The sequence below is a fragment of the Centroberyx affinis genome, unplaced genomic scaffold, assembly GCF_046629955.1.
Source record: "Centroberyx affinis isolate AG114_WGS23_722 - 3 ecotype Tasmania unplaced genomic scaffold, CSIRO-AGI_Caff_v1 ptg004004l_1, whole genome shotgun sequence".
Classification (NCBI taxonomy): domain Eukaryota; kingdom Metazoa; phylum Chordata; class Actinopteri; order Beryciformes; family Berycidae; genus Centroberyx; species Centroberyx affinis.
The window spans coordinates 67,041-89,104 of NW_027281815.1; the positions used below are offsets into that span (position 1 = coordinate 67,041).

Sequence of the window (22,064 nt, forward strand, 5' to 3'; positions counted from 1 at the left end):
TTCTTAATTTAAAGACCTAATGTATCCCAGTGTTTCCCTACCATTAAATGGGGGCTTCTAACACTAAAAGAATTTCATCAGTCTGGGTTTCAGTGGAGAGTTTTAGTGTCCTATGATGGTCAAAAAAATCTGTTTCAGAGGCTTTTCCACCCTGACAAGAAGAAAACTCTGAAGAAAATATCAGCAGCTTCAATACAAAACTATCGGCCCGTATCGGTCGAACCCCGGTGAAGACAGTAAGTAAGTTTGGAGGCCCGTCTGGTTTCCCCCGACCCAACACACTGTCCTGGAAAATGTCATGTGTGAAAAAGTAGGAAGACTTGTTGTGTAGCTGTTAACATGATGCAGGTTGTTTTATTGCTGGCTGTCTGAACACAGCTGTCATCTCCACAGGTCGGACTCCGCCTGGCGGGGAGTTTGGCAAAGTTTACCGAACGACTGATCAATTCACGTCTCTGCGTGTTTCTTTTACAGTGGGCTCGTTTGTTAATTGTTTTCAAAGCGATCTATTATTGCTACTTTTTGCAGGGTTTAAATATATATATGTTGAAGTTAAGCAGATCATAATCTAGAATATAAGGTTCCTATCGACCGGGCGCAGGTTTGTGGAGACGTCAACTGACCGATGTAGCTGTCAGTTGTCGTCACAGAGGGCCACAGACTCCGGCTGAGCGTTCACACTGCGAGCAAACCATCAACAAGTCACCAGAAGTCCATTCATCCACCAGGGAAACAACCGCGCCTGAACTTTTGATGAACAATAATTCTGCCTGACAAGCACAAAATGGAGAAGTCGATTGCACCCATTCAAAGCTTCCCAATTCTCTATAACGTTTATCTGAAAGACGACAGGAATAAACGTCTCCAGAACGACGCTTGGAGAACGGTTGCATCCATCGTCGGGGTTGACAGTAAGCTCTGAAGTCATTTTACTGAGGTTTTTTCTCTTTATTTTTGATTAATGCCACCTAATTAGTGCTTGCCAGCTAGCTACGTCGACTCATCAAAACAATGTAATGTTCTGAAAGGTAATCAGAATCAGAAACTTTTATTTGCCGAGTACAAGGTAATGCCAAACCAGCGAAAAATTAGCCTTTGCAGCTGCGGACCGCTACACGGATGCAGCCGGAGCTTCTGGCCCCGCCCACAATCGGTCAGAGCAGAGCGCCCGATCGACCCAAGTTGCTCGCAGTGTGAAGGAGCGGTGAGACGCCAGTTCTGTCTCACGTTAAGATCGGGAGGAAACCGAGTAGAAATCAGGTCAGCTGTCCCCCATCAGGCCAAACAAGCAAGCAAGTAGAACAGAGTAGAAACCGAGTTCAGGACGACACTAACGGGAAAACTAACGCCCAAACTCTGCAGCCCTCTGGACGATCCACCTGGCTGCTCTCTCACTCTGCTGAGACCCGACCTTTAACCCCATCCACCGCTGCTTCTCTTAGCCCTTTTGGAAGTCTGAGAGGACTGGGCGGGCGCCGGGCGGTCGACGGGGAACACGGAGGATGGAAATCTGGTCGATCGCTCCTTCACGGAGAGTTATGGCCGCTCTTACCGTCCGTCACACACCTCTCTCCGGTGCTTTCATATCCGCGAGGGGCCGCTGAGAAGAGTCGGGGGGGGGGGGGGGGGGGGGGGGGTAGTTGGCATACTTCATCTCTTTAGCCCCACCTACACATTCAGCAAGGTGTCCTACAGAGACCGGTGATGTAACTTGGGGGGAAAATAACTCAGTAGTCCATACAGAGAGTCAGTTTGTGTTCACACATACAGTACAGAGAAGTAGTAAGCTGCAAAAAAGACCCCGCCCCTCATTCACTCTAGTAAAAACATCTGATGACATGAGAGCGCTCCTTCCTTCCTTCCTTCCTTCCTTCCTTCCTTCCTTCCTTCCTTGGTTGATGCAGAATGAAATCCAGAATCCAACACGAGAGTCTGTCTAGCGTGATTAGGTTTTCAGTGGTTGATTAAAAACACACGTTTAAGTGCTTTGTCGTCAACGTGATTAGCGGAGCGCCTCGCCACCGGAGGCGCCCGACCAAAAAGAAAACTCGCTATGCAAAAACGTTAACAACCGAAAAGTGACTCAAGACCTATTAGTACAGTGTTCTGACTAGATGGCAATCGTTGTTTTTAGTCTTATAAAAAAGGACATCACTACGAAAAATGCATCAGCCTTTTTAAAATATGCAGCGCTTCAATATAAAGTGCTTCATTACATTGTTATTTTTTTTACAGTTTCTTATTAAAATATTGTATTCCCTGGAGTGAAACCATAGTAAACATGTTACACATTGGTAAAAATAAACATTTTGGAATGTCTTTTTTTTTTTTTAAAAAGTCCCATTCGGTGATTTTGGTCAAGCTGAACTTGTTCCCGGAGCCTGGAAAAGCAAAGTGATTCAGGTCTTATTATTCCGTTCACAGCAGCTCATACTTTATCTTTAAAAAGTCTTTGGTTGATGAGTGGATGGGGAGGGTGGAAAAAAAGGTCAAATTAATTTTGAAAGCAGGAAGGAAGAATGAAAAATGGAGGGCAGTGAAGTGGTTACGAGGGAAATGAAAGTGAGAGTTGAGCATTATGGGTAGTCAGGTGGTTAGAGTCTGATCTATCTTGAAACCAGGAAGCTTGACATCCATCAGAACAGCCGGTTAAGGACGCGGAGCCTGCCCTCCACTTCTAAACCTTATCTAAAGTTTGAAGCTACATCGCCTACTTTAGGGAACCGCTACAAAATGGGAGAACTGAGGAAGTGAAACTGTCTTTTATAAATGATCCTCCTTCCACCGGCGTTAACACGCATCCAGGGTGATCAGATTAGATTCAGACAGAGCAAACACGCGTTAAATCGAGTTGTAGAAGCACCGAAGGTCCAACCACACACACCACCTCCAGAGGGGGTCAGAAAGTGTAAATGCGAAGCGTCTCCAATCCACATATAGATACCAGGGTTCCCACACCTTCTTAAATATCAAATTGAAGGACATTTCAAGGACTTTCCAGGCCCAATTCCCTCAAATTCAAGGACTCAACACGACATAACCCATGTCTATTTAGTATGTCTATTTTCAAAAACTTGATTTTTTTTCTCAAATTCACAAACTTTCAAGGATTTCAACATTAACTATTGGTTGAAAGATTTAATTTAAACACACAGTATGTCATTTCTGCCGCTAGGGGTCTCTCAATCAAAACAATAACAAAAGACGTAGTTTGATGACGTCGTGAAGTAGCGTGGGATCATGGGAGTTTTTTTTACGGGGACAGCTTCAGCGACAGAACGCTCAGCAAACAGGAATGAATAATCGTGATCCGTCACAGTGAGCGATAAAAACAATAGAATGAAAAAAACAACAGAGCGGCTAGAGCGGCTAGCTAGCTAGCTGGCCGACTTCCTTCCTCACTCTCTGACGGATCATCTGGTGTTTCCCGTGTTTCCCCGGAAGTTAGGGGGTAAAGGGGATATGACGCCATGACAGGAAGTTAGGGGGTAAAGGGGATATGACGCCATGACAGGAAGTTAGGGGGTAAAGGGGATATGGCGCCATTGACAGGCGACCAAATGAAATGCACCGTTACCTTGAATAAAATTACGTATTTCTCTGGGTTTGAACATTGTTGGAAACATGTTGGGATAATGTAAGCACACAACTCAAAAAAATATATAACATAGGTCTAGTCGTTTTTAGATATTTTAATGCGGAAATGTTACATATTATACCTTTAAAGGGACGGAAAACGTAAAAAAAACAAGCAAAAACTCAAATCATACTAGAACTGTCCTTTAGCACCAGGTGTAAATCCGATCCAGTTAATAATATCTAGAGATGATCCAGATAGGAGGAGCATGTTGATGCGCAGTGGAAGGAGGGCCGATAACAGACAGATTTTTACGACTAGTTTCTAGTTTGTGTTTCTAGACTCGGACAGAAAGGCCAAACCTCCACGTAAACAGAAGAGTCAGAGCGGCTCTCACTAACTACAGCTGTCGCTCCAGACCTGCTGGGAGCGATCCATCTCCACCCAACGCCTCCAACTAAAGGCTGGCAGCGGTGACTGTGTTTGGGGAGAAAGGGAGGAGGAGGGGGGGCTCGAAATTCTTCATTTCTCTGTTCAGTGCCCCCCCCCCCCCCATCCTCCACCCACCCTCTTTCTAGTCTGACAGCTTATTATCCGCACCGCCAAGTCCCTCTCCTCCAGAAAGCACCATGGTGATGATAAGGCAAGAAAGAAAAACACACGCAACAGAGCAACACTTCAAGTTGAGCAGAGCTAGGAAACGAACAGGCGAAATAAAAAAATAACGAAACATTTTAAAAATAAATACAAAGAAAGTCAGGAAACAGTTTAGTCCAAATGAGGATGATGATGATGATGAGTGGGGTGAGTCAGGTTAGGAAGCATGCGGTTAGTTCGTCCGTCGGCATGCTTCGGACGGCGTGTGTTCGTTGGCATGCGTCGGTTAGCACGTGTTCGTTAGCATGCAGCTGTTAGCTCGCGGCGACGGAGGCCGATTTGGCGGCGGAGGAGGAGGCGGACGGGTGAGGATTCTGGAGCAGAGTGACGAAGAGGAAGAGCGTGGAGGTGGGCAGGTAGACGCAGAGGAAGAGGACCATGTCCTCGCTGAGGCAGAGGACCAGGGTGCTCTGCTCCGTCAGCACCCAGTCCACCAGCACCCCCACCATCAGGTAGTAGACGTGGAACTCCTGCAGCTCCTCCCACTCGCCCCCGCCTCCGTCCAGGCCCTCCCCCGCCTCCTTGGCCCCGGCCACGCCCCCGCCGCTGTCACTCACCATGGGCTTCATCTCGGCTCCTTCCGACACCGCCTCCTTGGCCCGGCTCCGCCCGCGCTCCACCACCCGCTCCAGCCTCCTGCTGCTCTCCACAAACTCCTGCAGAAGGCGGGGGCAGATGCAGAGGGGCGGGGCAAATAAAGAGGGGAGGGGTGGGGATATAAATAGAAGGGCAGGAACATAATTAGAGAGGGGCGGGGACAGATATAGAGGGGCGGGGACAAAGAGAAGGGCGGAGTCAAGAGAAGGGCAAACAGAGCGGTATTCACAGGGTAATCTCATATCAAATTCGTAGTCATACTTATACAAAAAGCTTTTGTTTTTGTTCACCACTGATTGAGTTTAGTTAGATCTAGCTAGGCTCATTCTCTGTAAAGTCCTCTGAGACATGCTTGTGATAAAGGGCTATTTAAATAAACAAACAAACTTGAACTTGTATAGTACGAATCAATACGGAGGGATATTACAAATCAACGAATCAACACTTACAGTACTGTGCAAAAGTCTTAGGCACATTTAAAAAAAATAAAGCAAAAATACTTTCAAAAAAAACAAAAAAAGTTACTATAAAAAGCAGTCTACTGACACACTAATGCAGAAAACAAATAAACACCTAAGACAAAATGTATATAAAAAGTCTAAGGTGACTTTTGCACAGTACTGTAGGTATATTACAAATCAACACATAGGTATATTACGAATAACTACGGAGGTATAGTACGAATCAATGCATAGGTATAGTACGAATCAAGAATCAACACAGGTATAGTACGAATCAATGAATAGGTATAGTACGAATCAACTAATCAACACAGGTATAGTACGAATCAACGCATAGGTATTGTACGTATCAACACATAGGTATAGTACGTATCAACACATAGGTATAGTACGTATCAACACATAGGTATAGTACAAATCAACGAATCAACACATAGGTTTTTAGTATGAATCAATACGGAGGGGTAGTACGAATCAACGCATAGGTACGAATCAATGCGTAGCTATAGTACAAATCAAGGCTGCGTGACTTTTTCATCAGACATCATACAAACAGGCTGAGCCTCCAGGCCCACACAGACCGGACCGCACTGCCACCTCACCATCAGGGCTTTGTCCATGTAGAACTCTTTGCCCGGCGTGCCGTCGTTGTACTTGGTGTCGATGGCGAAGCAGAGGAACAGGACGTCCACCACGATCTCAAAGATGGACAGGAAGCAGTGGGCCACCAGGAAGGCGAACAGACAGACGATGATGAGGGGGAGGAGCCACTCGGCGTAGTCCCGCTGGTAGTTCAGCAGCAAAACACCGGCGAACGCCGTCGACGTGACGATCAGGACCTGACCACACACACACACACACACACACACACACACACACACACACACACAGAGGACAGACCGCTGCTGCAGCTTCTGGTTCAGACAGGTGAGGGTGTGTGTATGTGTGTGTGAGAGTGTGTGTGTATGTGTGTGAGAGGATGTGTATGTGTGTGTGTGAGAGAGAGACGGTGTGTGTGTGTGAGAGAGAGAGTGTGTGTATACATGTGTGAGATACAGTGTGTGTGTGTGTGAGAGAGAGAATGTGTGTGTGTATGTGTGCGTGTGCGAGGGAATGTGTGAGGCAGTCTGTGTGTGTGTGAGCAAGTGTGTATGCGTGGGAGTGTGTGAGAGAGAGTGTGGATGTGTATGTGTGTGTGTATATGTGTGTGTGTGAGAGAGCGAGTGTGTGTGTGTGTGTGTGCGAGAGTTGTCTCTCTTGGGTTAGAGGGTTTTCTGATTTATTTTTGCACAGCGTTTGTCATTTAGAAGTATTAAAATCTGGCAGAATAAGATGCTTAAAGTGAATAATATTCATATAAACCTGACAGAGACAGAAAATAAAGTCCCATAAATAATAATTCAGAGGCTAAATTCAGTCCTCGTCTTCCTCACTCTCTCCTCAGTTCAGCCTGACAGTTTCTCTCTCCTCTGTCACTCGGAGCTCAAATTACCGTCCGGGACCAGGAATGAAACGCCAATTAAATCGGGTTTCCTGCCTTCGTTAGGCTCGGCCGGCCGCCCTCTTACCTTCCCCAGGAAGAGAACAAAGTCTCCGACGGCGTTGATGGCGGCCACCCGCAGCGCGTTCTCCACCAGGATCACAAAGGCGTCACGCGCCGACGTGCAGAAACTGGTGCTGTTGATGGCTGTGGCTGCATATGCATTCTGGGAGGAAAAGATAAAGGAGAAGAGAGACGGGAAAAAGAAATGGTGATGAGCCTCAGGAATAATAATGATAATTACTTAACTATTTGTTTAACACTGCATAAAGAGCTTCAACAATCAAACAACAGCAAGCAGTAATAGTAGTGGTAGTAGTAGTAGTAGGAATGGTAGTAGTAGTAGTATTAGTACTAGCAACAGTAATATTAACAGTAGTAGTAGCAGTAATAATAGTACTAGCAACAGTAGCAGTAGTAGTAGAAATGGTAATAGTAGTAGCAGTAGTAGTAGTACTAGCAACAGTAATAGTAACAGTAGTAGTATCAGTAGTAGTAGTACTAGCAACAGTAGTAGTAGAAGTAGTAGTAGTACTAGCAGCAGTAGTAGTAGGAATGGTAGTAGTAGTAGTACTAGCAACAGTAATAGTAACAACAGTAGTAGTAGTAATAGTAGTACTAGCAACAGTAGCAGTAGTAGTAGGAATGGTAGTAGTAGTAGTAGCAGTAGTAGTAGTGGCAGTAGTAGTAGAAATAGTAGTAGTAGTAGTAGTACTAGCAGCAGTAATAGTAACAGTAGTAGTAGCAGTAGTAGTAGTACTAGCAGCAGTAATAGTAACAGTAGTAGTAGCAGTAGTAGTAGTACTAGCAACAGTAATAGTAACAGTAGTAGTAGCAGTAGTAGTAGTACTAGCAGCAGTAATAGTAACAGTAGTAGTAGCAGTAGTAGTAGTACTAGCAGCAGTAGTAGTAGCAGGTAAACCAGGTGTGGCTCATTAACTATCAGGGAGGAACACCGGATCTCAAGGACCAGAACTGAGTACCTAGACCTCGGGTCTGGTCCAGGGGTCAAATCCAGTTCTCGAGGGCCGATGCTCTGCAGGTTTTCGTCTCTCCAGGTGTGGCTCATTAACTATCAGGGAGGTTCAAAAACCTGCAGGACACCGGACTTTGAGGACCAGAATTGAGTACCTAGGGTCTAGACTTTGGCTCACTGTAATGCAGCTTGGACTCAGACCAGACTCTGCTTCATAACTGAATCCTAAAGCTAACAGATAACCAGTGATATGCCAGAACTGGAGTCATGTGATTTCCCCTGTCAACATCCCAGCTGCTGGATTTAGTACAAACTGGAGACATGAGAGAGACTGTGGACCGATGGAAGAAGGAAGAGGAAGATGTGACTGGTTTGACTGAACGACTAAATGACTGATTTTATTTCATGCACATGGGAACATCCGTATTGATACATCCCACATGGGCTTACAAGACGCACGCATAGTTTGCAATTTGCAACAAACATATTCCTGTAAAACTCAACTATCACAAAAATAAAGCACACTGGCTTTTTTCCCAGGCTTTACAAATAAAGTTTTCCATCCAGAATCCACTTTTTCTGAAGCAAATCTCAAGTTTTTGCCGTTTTTTCCCAGGCTTAGCAGGTAAAGTTTGAGAGAGATCTGTTTTAGTTTTCCATTTTTAATACACTGTCAGAGAATGGTCATTTTGCTGGTTATTATATCCAAATGAAAGGGAAAAACTCTGATTTAATGTTGTTTTTCATTTCAGATGTCAAAGCAGATCTCTAAAAACTAGAAAACTTCAAAGGGAGTGTAGACTTCTGATGTCTGCTGTGTCTTCTGCAAGAGTTTGACTTGTAGAAGGAAAGGAAGGATTTTTAAAAATTTATATCATAACTCACAATACAGCTCGGTTTTAGTCCAGTTTCAATCTTAAAATCCATGTGAAAACAGAGAGAGAGAGAGGAGGAGAAGGAGATAATTTCTTTGTTTGTTTTACCTGATTGAGATAGTTGAGGCACTTCTCCAAACACCACAGACAGCAGATACAGGTTTTCAGCATGCAGCGAGCACATGCATTCTCCTGAGAGAGAGAGAGAGAGAGAGAGGAAGAGAGAGAGAGAGGAGAGAGAGAGAGAATGAGACAGACAGAGAAAGGGAGAGAGACAGAGAGAGAGAGAGGAAGAGAGAGAGAGACAGAGAGAGAGAGAATGAGACAGACAGAGAGAGACAGAGAGAGAGAGAGAGAGAGAGAGAAGAGAGACAGAGAGAGAGAGACAGGGAGAGAGAGAATGAGACAGACAGAGAGAGAGAGAGAGGAAGAGAGACAGAGAGAGAGAGACAGAGAGAGAGAGAATGAGACAGACAGAGAGAGAGAGAGAGAGAGAGAGAGAGAAAGGGAGAGAGACAGAGAGAGAGAGAGGAAGAGAGAGAGAGACAGAGAGAGAGAGAATGAGACAGACAGAGAGAGACAGAGAGAGAGAGAGAGAGGAAGAGAGACAGAGAGAGAGAGACAGGGAGAGAGAGAATGAGACAGACAGAGAGAGACAGAGAGAGAGAGAGAGAGAGAGAGAGAAAGGGAGAGAGACAGAGAGAGAGAGAGGAAGAGAGAGAGAGACAGAGAGAGAGAGAATGAGACAGACAGAGAGAGACAGAGAGAGAGGGAGAGAGAGAGAAAAATGCATCAAGGTGTACACACATCCAAGACACATTAAAGAGAGGGCTGATTTTGCTGATATCTGGTCTGATATTGTCCTGTTATTAAACTGGATCTGGTCCAGTCTGATATGATAGATAAGATGCCGAGTGATTGACTCCAGAGTTATTGTAGAATTGATCAATACTACACTGGTTGTCTATGGGAAGACCTGAACCTGATTATTATCATTAGTCTGTGTTTCAATGGAGAGTTCTAGTGTCCCATGATGCTCTAAATGCTTTTCAGAGGCTTTTCCACCCTGATGAGAATAAAAATCTTGAGAAAAACAAAGAAAAACGGTCAAATTTAAACATTAATATCGGTATCAACCTCCAAAAACCCACATCAGTCGACCCCTAATTTAACATCCAATCACCCGAACAGCTCTGGAGTCACATATAAGCACATTAATAACAAAGTGGAAATGCAAAGAGTCTCCACTCCACATTATGGAACCGGGGAAAAGGACATAAAACGAACGGCTGTTTCATGTCCAAAAGGCTGCCGAGATGCACTAAAAATGTATTGGATCTTTAAAAATGATTTGTTAATGATCCAGTGGCTTCAGAAAGTATTCAGACCCCTTCACTTGTTCCACACTTTGTTGTGTTATAGACTTAATTTACTCTTCTACAAAGTACTGAACAAAGGATCTGCATGCTTATATAAATGAGTTTTTTTTTTTTTTTTTTATCTACATAATAAAACGTCTAAAAAGGTGTTTTTGCTTTGTCATTATGGAGTATTGTGTGTAGATTGATGGCAAAAAAATTAAATAAATCAATTATAAATTAAAGGTCCACATGGTGTAAAGCAGGACTCCTCTTCCTCTGTGGTGATAAAGGAGTTGGATGGTCTATCTAAACATGGTGAAAGTATCAAAACTAAATCCACACAATCCATATTAGTGCAGCGAGCCTCTAAACGAGCCGTTTGGACTTCCGTAATTTTGTGGCGTCACAAAGGTTCGCTCATTATCATTTTTGTAAGAAATAATAGACTAACAAAGTGTTTTTTTCAAAGCGGTTGAGCGGTTGTCATTGTTTATTACCGGAGAGTTTTCCCTACCTGTAGCCGCCGGGCCGCGGCGTCTCACGTTTCACTCTGGAAACGGTTAGCCGATCGTAACAGAGGGTCATTAATATTAATGAGCCTTAAAGACACTGCGACAGAAACTGCCTGTTCTTGGTAAGGCTCAGACAGATGCTGGAAAATGAACGTGGAAAAATGGATTGAGAGTGTTTTTGGTTCATGACTCCACACACACAGCTTTGAATGGACCTCAAGACACAAAATAAAACTCTGGACAGTGGAGAATATGGAGCTTTAAGTCTATAACACAACAAAGTGTGGAAAAAGGTGCAGGGGTCTGGATACTTCCCGAAGCCACTGTATAAACGAGGCATTATGAGCCCCATCCCCAGCAATGCAATAACAAAATCATATATTGCGGTAAAATATGGAGACAATATCGTGATCGTGAAAAAGTTGACATCAAACAGGCTCTGACAGCAACACACTGGTTGAAAATGGATTGTCAGGCTGCCGGTGGACGGGGAACAGGGGAGACGAGGTGTTTACTGTCGGTTTTAGAAGACATAAATATTACAGGAGGAAGCGATGCGCACCGCAATCTGTGTTCTGCTGAGGGACACAGAAATCCCATTTCAGCGTGTGTACTGCAGACACATTTTAATGCCAAATGCCTCGTGTAATCCAGCTAAATCAGACCGAGACTCGATCCAGATATCTGACGTGTTAATTCAGCTGGAAAGCAGCTGGATCAGCATGAATGAGTTTCTACCTGTGAGTTAAACTGCTGCTGAGCTTACAGACCAAAGGGGATTTGAGTTTTTGTGATCAGAGAGTCTAAATACTGAGCCGAGCGGCCCGAGAACACAGCGGAAAACTCATCTTTATGAAATTGCATAACCGGTAACTCGTTATTGCTCTCGTTATGCTGTAATGAGATGTGGTGTTGTTGTTCATTTGTTTGTTGGGAGTCCAGAACAGATTTAATGAGCTGCGGGGCGTTAACCCAGCCAGCAAGTCTTACAGATGGAATTCTGTTTAGATACAGGTTTATTCCTTTTATTTTACACTCCCTCTTTAACTGCTGCCTTCAGAGATTATGTGTTCTTTAAAATTTGCGAACCCTTCCTTGCATAAATTGGTCCCAGAGGTGTGATCAAGTCAACTTTGTAGTCTAAATGTAGAACAAGTCAAGTCAGAACAAATCAAGAGTCCAGTATCAATTTAATATCTTAAAGAAAACTAAATATCTAGGACTTTTCAATGCAATATGGTTTTAATAGGATAAAAACTTGGTAAGAGCATCATGAGCTTGATTTCTATAATCAGTTTCAACTTCAATAAATTCAATCATTCCATACAAATTCAGAAAACAGAATTTAAAAACCAGTCGTCTGCTGGAACAAATCTCATCACTTTCAATCTAAGTCATTTACACAAACACAAGATCTCAAGTCAAGACTTTAGAAACCTTTTCAAGTCATCAGAGTACAAGTCAGAGTCAAGTCCCAAGTCACCAGAACCTCTAACTTCAGTCTCAAGTCTTTTCTTCATGCATCAAGTCAAGCCTCAAGCAACTAAAAGTGTGACTTGAGTCTGACTAGAGTCCAAGTCATGTGACTCGAGTCCCCACCTCTGAGTGGTCCAGATGTCTCTTCTACTCTGACAAGGGGATTTAACTAGCCTAGGATCTCATGTCATCTCTGTGTCTATTCTTATTATTATGTAATGTGCATACATGTGTGTTTGAGAGTTGAAAAGTTCTATTTTTATTATTTTTTTAATGGTATTGGTTGTTCTTGATCTGATATTGTGCATAACTTGCATTTGTTTTTACTTCATTTTTATTTTTTTACTTACTTACTTATCAACATATCTGAAAAAAAAACCCATAAAAAAACAACTGTCATCGTGCTCTTAAGCAAGATGCTTACTGGGCAGCTCCCAGTGTGAAAGTGCTGAACTGTGTGAATGTGAAGCAGGATGCTGTAAACTTTCCCTGAGTAAATACATTTGAATGGGATTTGAATGCTACTTTTCTTTTCACCATCTGGTCTTCAAGTGATGACAAAACGCTGAAATGCCCCTAAAAATGACAATAATATATCTGTGCATTTACACACAGTTAACTGACACCTGGTTTAAGTGTCACTTTTGCAGTGTTAGTATCCATCAGTAAATCTGATAATTTGAATAGTTAATTTACATTTGCACATCCTTTTTTTTTACTTCTTTTATTTTATCATGCTGTTTTTATTTGATTGTCAAGCACTTTGTGATCTCTTTTACAAAAAGTGCTATACAATTCAAGTTTATTATTATTATTACCACTGTTATAAAATCTGCAAAGATGTCATCAGTGAAGCCGTGAATCAGAAGAATTCTCTTTAGCCAGCAGAAACTCTTTGGTAGCATGAAGATGAAGACGCTCTACCTTTAATAATGTTTAATTTTATTGTAGTTTTATTCCCAGCCTTTATTACCTTTTTATTCATATCCTTTAATACCTCTTACTCTTCATTCAGGCCTTTATTCTGCACTGCTGTAACGAGACGATTTCCCCCCCGGGATTAATAAAGTCGGGCCTTATCTCTTTGTAATTGCTGTGTGTGTCTGCAGAGTTTTCAAAGTGCTGAAATGAGGTTTAATCTGCGGCCGGTACCTTTCCTTTGAGCTGGTTGTGGATGTACATGAGGATGAGGCGGGGGACCTTGACCAGGGTGATGATGAAGGAGCCTTTGGCCACGGTGCCCAGGTGGTACCGCACCAGCCGCAGCACCGACGACAGGATGGGCGTCACGGGGAGCCTGTTCTTGTCCCTGAAACACAAAAGTTGATTAATTCATTAATTCCTGAGAGCTGGACATCAGTGGTGAGGCAGGACTGGGTTCAAACCAAGGTTATTATAGTTTTGCATTTTTCATTAGTTTTTATTTTTATTTCGTTTTGACTTTTTGTTTTCAATTTCAGTTTAGTTTTAATTCGTTTTTAAAGCGGGTTTGCTAGTTTAGTTTAGTTTTTATTTTTTGAAGATGCTTAGTTTTAGTTTAGTTTTTATTAGTTTCAGTGTTAGTTTTAGTCCTTTTTTGTAATATGGGGTATTTGTCAGGGGCGAGATTCAAAAAGGTAAAAAAAAATTGAAAAAAAAAAAATTGGAAGCTAGATTTCATATCCACCCAAAATACTAGGCTTATGTGTGAAATAAATAGACAAAGACGAAAACTAAAGACATTTTCTCTATAATTTTAGTTTATTTTAGTTAGTTTTGTAAACACACAATACAGTTTCAGTTAGTTATCGTTTTTTTGCAAAGCCTCGTTTTTATTTTTATTTCAGTTAACGAAAATGTTTTTTCACACCTAGTTTTCGTTATTTCGTTAGTTTTTGTTAACGATAATAACCTTGGTTCAAACCCCCCTGTCACCCTGCTGATGTGTCCTTGACCAAAGACCCTGAATCCCTACCAGCTTCAGTTGAGCCATTCTGTAGCTGAGCCTGACCTCTGACCTCTCTGTGGAGGGGGGGCAAGAGAAAAGACAGTTTCCCCTTCCCAGAAAAGTTTAAGCTGCTCTGTGTATTTTTAAAAATCAATCTGTCACTGTCAGATGAATCATGCTTCCTTGGTCTAATGACTGTAAACCAGTGAGAGCATGTTGGAGACGACTGTTCTCCTCTGTCTCACTCCAGTAGTATTGTTAGTTCTAGTGTTTCTCCATATTAAGACTACATTTCCCATAAGCCCCGTTGCTTCCTACAACGAAGAATGCAGAGTAGAGGCTGATAGAGGCTGACAATCTACTCTGTAATGATCTCATCTGTTTACAGCAATTACACTAATGTCTCAAAATAAATGTGGTGATGATTTATGACTTGCCCGAGGAGATCAGGGCTACAAACTCTGTATCGTCTTTTAAATCACTGTTAAAAACCCACTTGTTTAAAATTGCTTTTCAGTGATTTCATTATATTTTTTGGCATTTTAGTTCATTTTACTCTATTTGTGTTTTTATAATGTGATTTGTTTTTATGGCTTTTAGTTTGTTTTATTCTCTTTGCATTTTAAATGTGTCTGTAAAGCACTTTGTAACTGTGTTTTGAAAAGTGCCATATAAATAGTTATTATTAATTGGTGTTAAAGTCACAGATATAGCACCTTTAATTCACAACAAAAGCAGGAGAAGCACAATGTCCCATTAGAAACGCACCTCCTACACCTTTTTACTTTCTTACTCTTACTTTCCTTCTGATTCTTCTCTCTATTTTTTCTCAGTTTTTTCTCTATATTTCTAACGCTTTCCTAAAACTGAAGAAAAGCCCTTGCCCCAGCTTTCCCTTTTCCGCCCCAACGAGGAAGAAGAAGCAGCCGCTGGCGGTGTCACTACGAAACGAACGTACGACAGAAAACCGGGCGTACGTTTCATTTCCACGCAAAGCTCGGCATTTATCAGTTTGGACGTGAGCGGAGGCTGCGATCAAATCTCACGTCAAGTCTCAACTCGTGTAGCAAGTTTTCCAGTCAGCTGGACTTGGTGCAGCAGAGTAAATCTGGCTGAGTCGGAGAATTGTTATTAGACCATATATTCTGACTGGCATCTAAGCATATGCAGCCACATATTCATCACTTAAAAATATGTAGCCTATGGCAAAATATTCTATTTAGTAAAGGCCTACATCGACTGTGTGTCATATAGCCTGTCCCTAACATAAATAGGTATTTTCAAATTGTTTTGCAATTAACGGGGTTAACAGTTTTCTGGTGTAAGATGAATTTCTCTTTCATTTTGAGATGAGTGAGCCTACTTGTTTGAGGTCTGACCATTTTTTCTTCACCTAAATGTAAAGAATTGCGATATAAGCTAATATATTACTATTACATATATATAGGCTATACATATCACGGATGTATAAATTAAATATTCAAACCTCAGCTGGAGTTTGGTTGTCGACGGCAACGCTGTGATTTCTTTCCATACTGCATTTTTCCGACTTCCTTTGATGCCACTTTTCAGGCTGCCAAATAGAACTAATTGGTTCAATTGGACTTTAGACGTTAGAGTTTCCATTTCGAGGTCGGAGAAGTTTCTCTTCTTGGACGTATTACGCATCACCATGTGGTAAACTCTGGGGGCGAGGCCTCTAAACCCAGAATATCTAGGGGCGTGATATTTAAATGAGGATTGTTTTCAGTCTCCACATTTATCAACGCCCGATCATTCTTACGAGATACGAACATTTCATGAATCACCTGTGAACCCTGTCGTGAGATGATTTCTGCACTCGGATCTGCGCTGGTTTCTACGTTAGATTGATAGATGAGGGTCACTGAGTGTAAACGGCAGACCGACCTGGTGAAGTAGTATGTGACCACGGCTCCGGCCACAGTCATCTGCTGGCAGGCCAGGATGAACTCGCTGATCCAGACCAGGCCGACGGCGTGGTACCAGGTCAGGTACTGCAGAGGTCCGGTCAGCCGAAACTCCGTCAGGCCCGTCTCCTCGTTCTGGATCGGGTTCCCTGGAGAGGCAGAGAGACCGGGACCCATGTGCAGATAAGACATTTATCTTGTTTTGCGTATGTTTTCTGCACAAGGCGACATTTTTATGTAAAAATCCAGCCTCAATTTTTTTCTTCCTTTGTTTTTGATGAGTATACAAATTGGTATATGTATTATATATTTACGTATGTATAGGTGTGTGCATACATGTGCAGGTATATACTGTACGTGGAAACATATTTGCTCATATTTTGGTGCAGGTTTTGTTACTTGTTTTCACCTGGCTATGTGTTGAAATGTTTGCCTTTTTATTTTATAATGTTTTCGGTAACACTTTACAATAAGGGTCACTAAGTTAAGGGTTAGTTAATGCTTAATAAGCATTAACCAACCCTTAATTAAAAGTTAACTAATGTGTAATTTACTAATGGTGTTCATGTTAACTAAGGTATTAATTTATACATTATTTAATAGTTTATAAAGATTACTATTAAATAATGTATAAATTAATACCTTAGTTAACATGAACACCATTAGTAAATGATTACCAGACACATTAGTTAACTGTTAATTAAGGGTTAGTTAATGTTTATTAAGCATTAACTAACCCTTAATTAATGTACCCTTATTGTAAAGTGCTACCATGTTTTCTAATGTATTATGAGACTATTATTCTTTTCCTTTTCACCATGATGTGTATATTTTAAATTAAACAGTATTGTGATGCTCATGTATTTCAGATGAATTGTCAGCTGCCATGTGAGTACTTAATAAACCTAAACCTAAACCAGGAAGTGTGTGTGCAGCAGAGCAGAGCGTCTCATCCCCACTAACTGAGACGCTGTAGATTCTCCCTGTTTGTCCAAATGACCGATCTGAAGAGAGAGAGAAATCCAGAAGAGTCTCCTGAACAGCAGTGGGTCCAGAGAAAGCTGGACTCACCAACGATGGCTGAGGACAACACTTAGTTTACTGACCTCACTGCACAGGATTTCTGGGTAATGATTAATGAAGTCCTTCAAATTCAGTTATCTCCCACTGCTACTTTGGGCCACTAAAGTACGAACATATCTGGTGCAGCTTTTACCTTTATTCATCCAGAGAAGGTGAAGTGAGCTTCATGCTCTTTTTCAGCTTAGTCACCTGCTATCACTCAACACAGTGAGTGCCAGAGTGTTAGCATGGAGCCTCAGAGCCACCAGAGCTAACCCAAACACAGAGATGAATTTGGTGTGTATGTTCTCAAAACTTAAAGGACAAGTTTGGTGATTTTGGACCAGTATACTGTATAATTAGTCACTTCCATCCCTGTAGTTGTTGGACCCACAGACAGTCTTGTCTCCAGTCAGCTGTCAGTTGAAGCTCCGCTGCCTCTTGCTGCAACAATGAGTCCAAACTGTTTGTCAGAATATCTCCAGAAAAGACGTTTGTGTCTCCACAGAGTCGAGAGGAAACATGACTCACTTCCTCCGTTACGCAACTTTCACTGATCAGGAAATCACAGAACTATTTCCACGGTTCCTACACATTTTCAATTAAAAAATTCCATACTTTTTCCAGACCTTGATTTGTTTTGAAGATTTTGTCTGGTGTTCAATATGATTTACGCAGATAGACATCTTGCCCCTGCTAACTAGGTCATATCACTGTATAGATGAAGATTGTTCTTCACAGAGACAAATATCAGAATATGTGAGATGATTGGCAGGGTTCCTACACGCTTTCCATTTTAAAATTCCATATTTTTCCCAGACCCTATGTTCTTGACCGGATTTGATTTTGGTGGGTATTTGATATAATGCATGCTGACAGCGGCTGGGTAATAAGAGCGTCCCTCTATCTGAACATTATTCTTCACATCAACAAAAACTGTGGACTCAAAGTGGCTCTACAACAACATAAAAGCTAGAATTATGTGTGTATCGGACCTGAACCGCAACATTTTCCATACTTTTCCAGACATTTTTTCAAATGCCCAAACTATTCAAGACCTGGAAAAGATCAAATTCATTTTTAATACTTTTCCAGACTTTCCAGACCTGCGTAGGAACCCTGTATTTCTCTCTGCCGCAGCACAGACCGCTGTGAGGTGAAAGGCGGTTCCTGGCGGAGTGATCTAGTTCTGGACGGTCGGGTCAGATCGTACACAGTAGAGTTCGGTAGAAGACGATCCGCCGAGGGGAAACGGTCGGTGCCGCCGCTTTCCGGGCCGCGGAGAGAAATACATCGGTCGCTCTCCGTATCGTTTTCACAGACTGGCTTTTCTGGAATATTCTGACAAACAGTTTGGACTCTTTGTTGCAGCGAGAGGCAGCGGAGCTTCAACTGACAGCTGACTGGAGACAAGACTGTCTGTGGGTCCAACAGCTACAGACAATACTGTCTGTGGGTCCAACAGCTACAGGGATGAAGAGACTCATTATATATAGGAACAAAATCACTGAACTTCTCCTTTAATGAGTAAGTTGACCAAAGGGCACATCTCCCTTGGTGCAGGCCTGCTCCTTTAAACATGGATTTAAATATTTATACTAATATTTTCTGCTGCAATGACCCAATTTCCCGGCGAGGATCAATACATTTTCCTCTTCTCTTATATTTTCCTATATGAAACCCAGACTCCAGCACTGACCGCTGGTTCCCAGGAAGAGCAGCACCAGGATCCAGTAGATCCAGAAGAGCAGGAGGGCGAGGAAGGTGCAGAAGGGCTGCAGGGTGAGGAGAGGAAGGTGGATGAAGACTTTCCCCGCCACGTGGAACAGAGCGATGGTCAGCGCCACCCGCTTCCTCATGAACAGCATCAGCAGCAAGAGGATGACCTGAGAGAGAGAGAGAGAGAGAGGGAGAGAGAGGGGGAGAGAGGGGGGGAGAGAGACAAGAGAGAGAGACACAGAGAGAGAGAGAGAGGGGGAGAGACAGAGAGAGGGAGAGAGACAGAGAGAGAGAGATAGAGAGAGACACAGACAGAGAGAGAGACAGAGAGAGAGAGAGACAGAGAGATGGAAAGAGAGAGAGACAGAGAGAGAGAGGGAGAGAGAGGGAAGGAGAGAGACAGACAAATAGAGAGAGAGAGAGAGAGAAAGCATGAATCTTAAAAATGTTAACCCCAACAAGAGCAGAAAAATGTCCTCACTTTGAGGATTCGCCTCATCTCTTTATGTCCTCATAAGTATAGAAATACAATAACACACACACACACACACACACACACACACACACACACACACTTAGACCCTTAAACCCCTGGTCTTAAATTTAATCTTAACCCCAAATCCAAGTCCTAACCCTAAATTAGCTCCTTGTCAAAATGAGGTGCAGAAAAATGTCCTCACTTTGTAGGATTTTCTGCATCTTTCTACCCATGTGAGGATGTTTTGTCCTCATAAGGACAGAAATAAAAGAAAACACACACACACACCCACACACAGACAAAAGCAGAGAGGCAGATTTAATGTGCAAATGTTGGTCTTTCATCTTGAGGCTTTGGAAACCTTGTTCTTAACTTTCATGCCAATAAAATGCATTGAACTGATGTGAACTGAATTAATAGAGACTTACAGAGAGAGAGAGAGAGACAGACAGAGAGAGAGAGAGAGAGAGACAGACAGAGAGAGAGAGAGAAATAAATTGAGGATGCAAGTTTCTATAGAGTAAAGAGGTTTGCAGTTTTACAAAAATAAGAGAGAAAGCATTTTCCGAATCAAAGAAGTCTGGACGACAGCAGGAAATTGTACGTCTGGTGCAGAAGAAGAGAAAGCAGCTCAAAAAGCAACAGAGAAAAGCGTCAGAAGATGAAAAAGAAGAAATCGATGTAGTACAAGAAAACCTGAAGTATCTTGTTTGATAGCGCTGGGGAGAGCAGACAGTCTGAGGAAGACAAAAAAGAAGCTCAGAGAAGACAAACCTCCTGCCCAGATAAACACACAGCAGCCATGTTTCACCAGTCCACATTACAGTTACAACGATACATCAGTTTGTCGATGTATTGAGCCGATATCGGCCTTTTCAAAGATTATTTTTTTGGGGGATTTTTGTCTTTATTTTGATAGTTGAAAGTGGAGAGAGACAGGAAAGATTGAAAGTGGATGAAATGAGCATGGAGGCTGACCACTTGCATATTTTCTGGAATTGTACAAAGATAAGGCTATATTGGGAAAATGTCAATGCGGTTGTTAAAAATATTTTGGGATATGAAATTCCAAAATACCTGGCCTGTGATGTATCTTGGCAACATTGAAGATGTTGTGATGAGAGAAGATCTCTACTTGACTAAAGTTTTACTTGCAGCAAGTAAGAAAGCCGTTACCAGAAATTGGCTTCATGTAAACACTCAGAAACAGGAACAGTGGCTGGAAATTGTCCGAGACATTTTTGTTACGGAAAAGTTGACATACCTTTTGAGAGTCGAAGAGAATACATTTAAAAAGAACTGGGAAAAATGGAACATTTATATGAGACATGACGGGTTAGGGTTAGTGTTGATGCTGATATGCTGCTCTGCTAAATCTTTTTGAAAACTCAATAAAAACTTAAGTGAGAAAAAAAGAAAGTGGATGAAATGTGACAAAGGTCCCAGGCCGGATTCAAACCCAGGACATTGTGGTTTCATGGTATGTGCCTTGGACCACTGATCCACCAGGACGTCCCGATAGTGGCCTTTTATTAACAATCAGATATCGTCAATGTCGCCCACCTCCCACATGATGGAGGTTCCTCCCTGGTTCCCTTCCGAACCAAAACATTTTACTTAAAAGGTGCTGTGTGTATCATCTTCTATCTTGGTCTAATGACTGTAAACCAGTGAGTCCATGGTGGAGCTGATTGGTCTCCTCTATCTCACTCCAGTAGTATTGTTAGTTCTAGTGTTTCTCCACATTAAGACTACATTTCCCATCAGCCCCGTTGCTCCCTGCCCCCTACTAAATTGTGGCTGCACTTTAACAGTTTTTTAAAGGAATTGTTATTTATTCCTAGATTTATTTATTTATGTTCTTTTTCAGTTATGACTGTCAAACTAGATAATAAAGTTCTATGGTATTTATTCTCTGTATGTATTTGTTCATGTTTTACAAAGGGTTAGTAGTATACAGCTGTTAAAAAATAATAATATATATATTTTTTTTAACGCACTGGTATTGGATCGGTACTCGGTATCGGCCGATACGCAAGTTCAGGTATCGGAATCGGTATCGGGAAGGAAAACATGGTATTGGAACATCTCCAGTTAAAACGTGGCATAGCGGCTTTAACAGCTTCAGTGGTGGCAGTCTATAAAACCCGCAATGAAACCTGCTAAACCCACCTAAAATTATTTGGGTTTCCTTGGAGAGTTTTAGTGTCCCATGATGCTCTAAATGCTGTTTCAGAGGATTTTCCACCCTGATATGAATACAATTCTGGGGGAAACACTGAATCCTTGTTATTTTTGGACATCAAAATGGAAAATCAACATAAAATGGCAGCTTAAATCAGCTTAAAATATCAGTACCAGAAATTCAAAAACTGACTCCAGCCCCAGTGCCACAAACGCATAACTTGAAGCCTGGCAAGATGGATTCTCGCGTGATCGTGATCTCGCGAATCCAGCTGCCTCGCAAGGTCCCCCCTATACTGCAGTGATGAAAACTCACGGTGAAGACGGTGGCGGCGATGGCGTAGACCAGCAGGGCCTGGCCGTTGTCCCGGCTCAGCTCCACCTCCTCTTTCTCCTCCTTCGTCACTTTAGTCGTCGTGTCGTTGGCGTATAACCGGTGGTCGATGTACAGCCACCAGAGGACGCTGGTTCCCGCTGCACAGACAGACACATCACACGTTTTCTAACTGTTATTTTTGTTTCTCCGTTATTATTTTTAAAACATTATTGACTCAATTTGTAAAGAAATTCAAAGAAAGAAAATAAAATAAAACACACTCTTAAATTATTGCAGAATAAATGAAGAGCTTGTACTTCTAGAATAAACATTTTTTAAATGTTCTGAATTTCCCCTAGGGGATCAATAAAGTGCATCTTAATCTTAATGATTAATAAATATTATTTCAAATAATATT

The 22,064-nt window shown here is 42.2% G+C and overlaps 1 protein-coding gene across 1 annotated transcript in view; it reads right to left on the reverse strand.

Annotated features, from left to right (window-relative positions):
* Nucleotides 1–3,710: 3,710 nt before the first annotated feature.
* slc44a1b (solute carrier family 44 member 1b) overlaps nucleotides 3,711–22,064 on the reverse strand; it is a gene marked incomplete at its 5' end in the record, with an annotated part of 28,604 nt that continues 10,250 nt past the window's right edge. Inside the window, 8 exons of the mRNA XM_071542063.1 lie at nucleotides 3,711–4,890; nucleotides 5,895–6,131; nucleotides 6,861–6,998; nucleotides 8,792–8,875; nucleotides 13,185–13,341; nucleotides 15,868–16,036; nucleotides 18,649–18,835; nucleotides 21,647–21,804. Coding sequence (XP_071398164.1) covers nucleotides 4,489–4,890; nucleotides 5,895–6,131; nucleotides 6,861–6,998; nucleotides 8,792–8,875; nucleotides 13,185–13,341; nucleotides 15,868–16,036; nucleotides 18,649–18,835; nucleotides 21,647–21,804 — 1,532 coding nt within the window. The remainder of the gene's footprint in view (nucleotides 4,891–5,894; nucleotides 6,132–6,860; nucleotides 6,999–8,791; nucleotides 8,876–13,184; nucleotides 13,342–15,867; nucleotides 16,037–18,648; nucleotides 18,836–21,646; nucleotides 21,805–22,064) is intronic.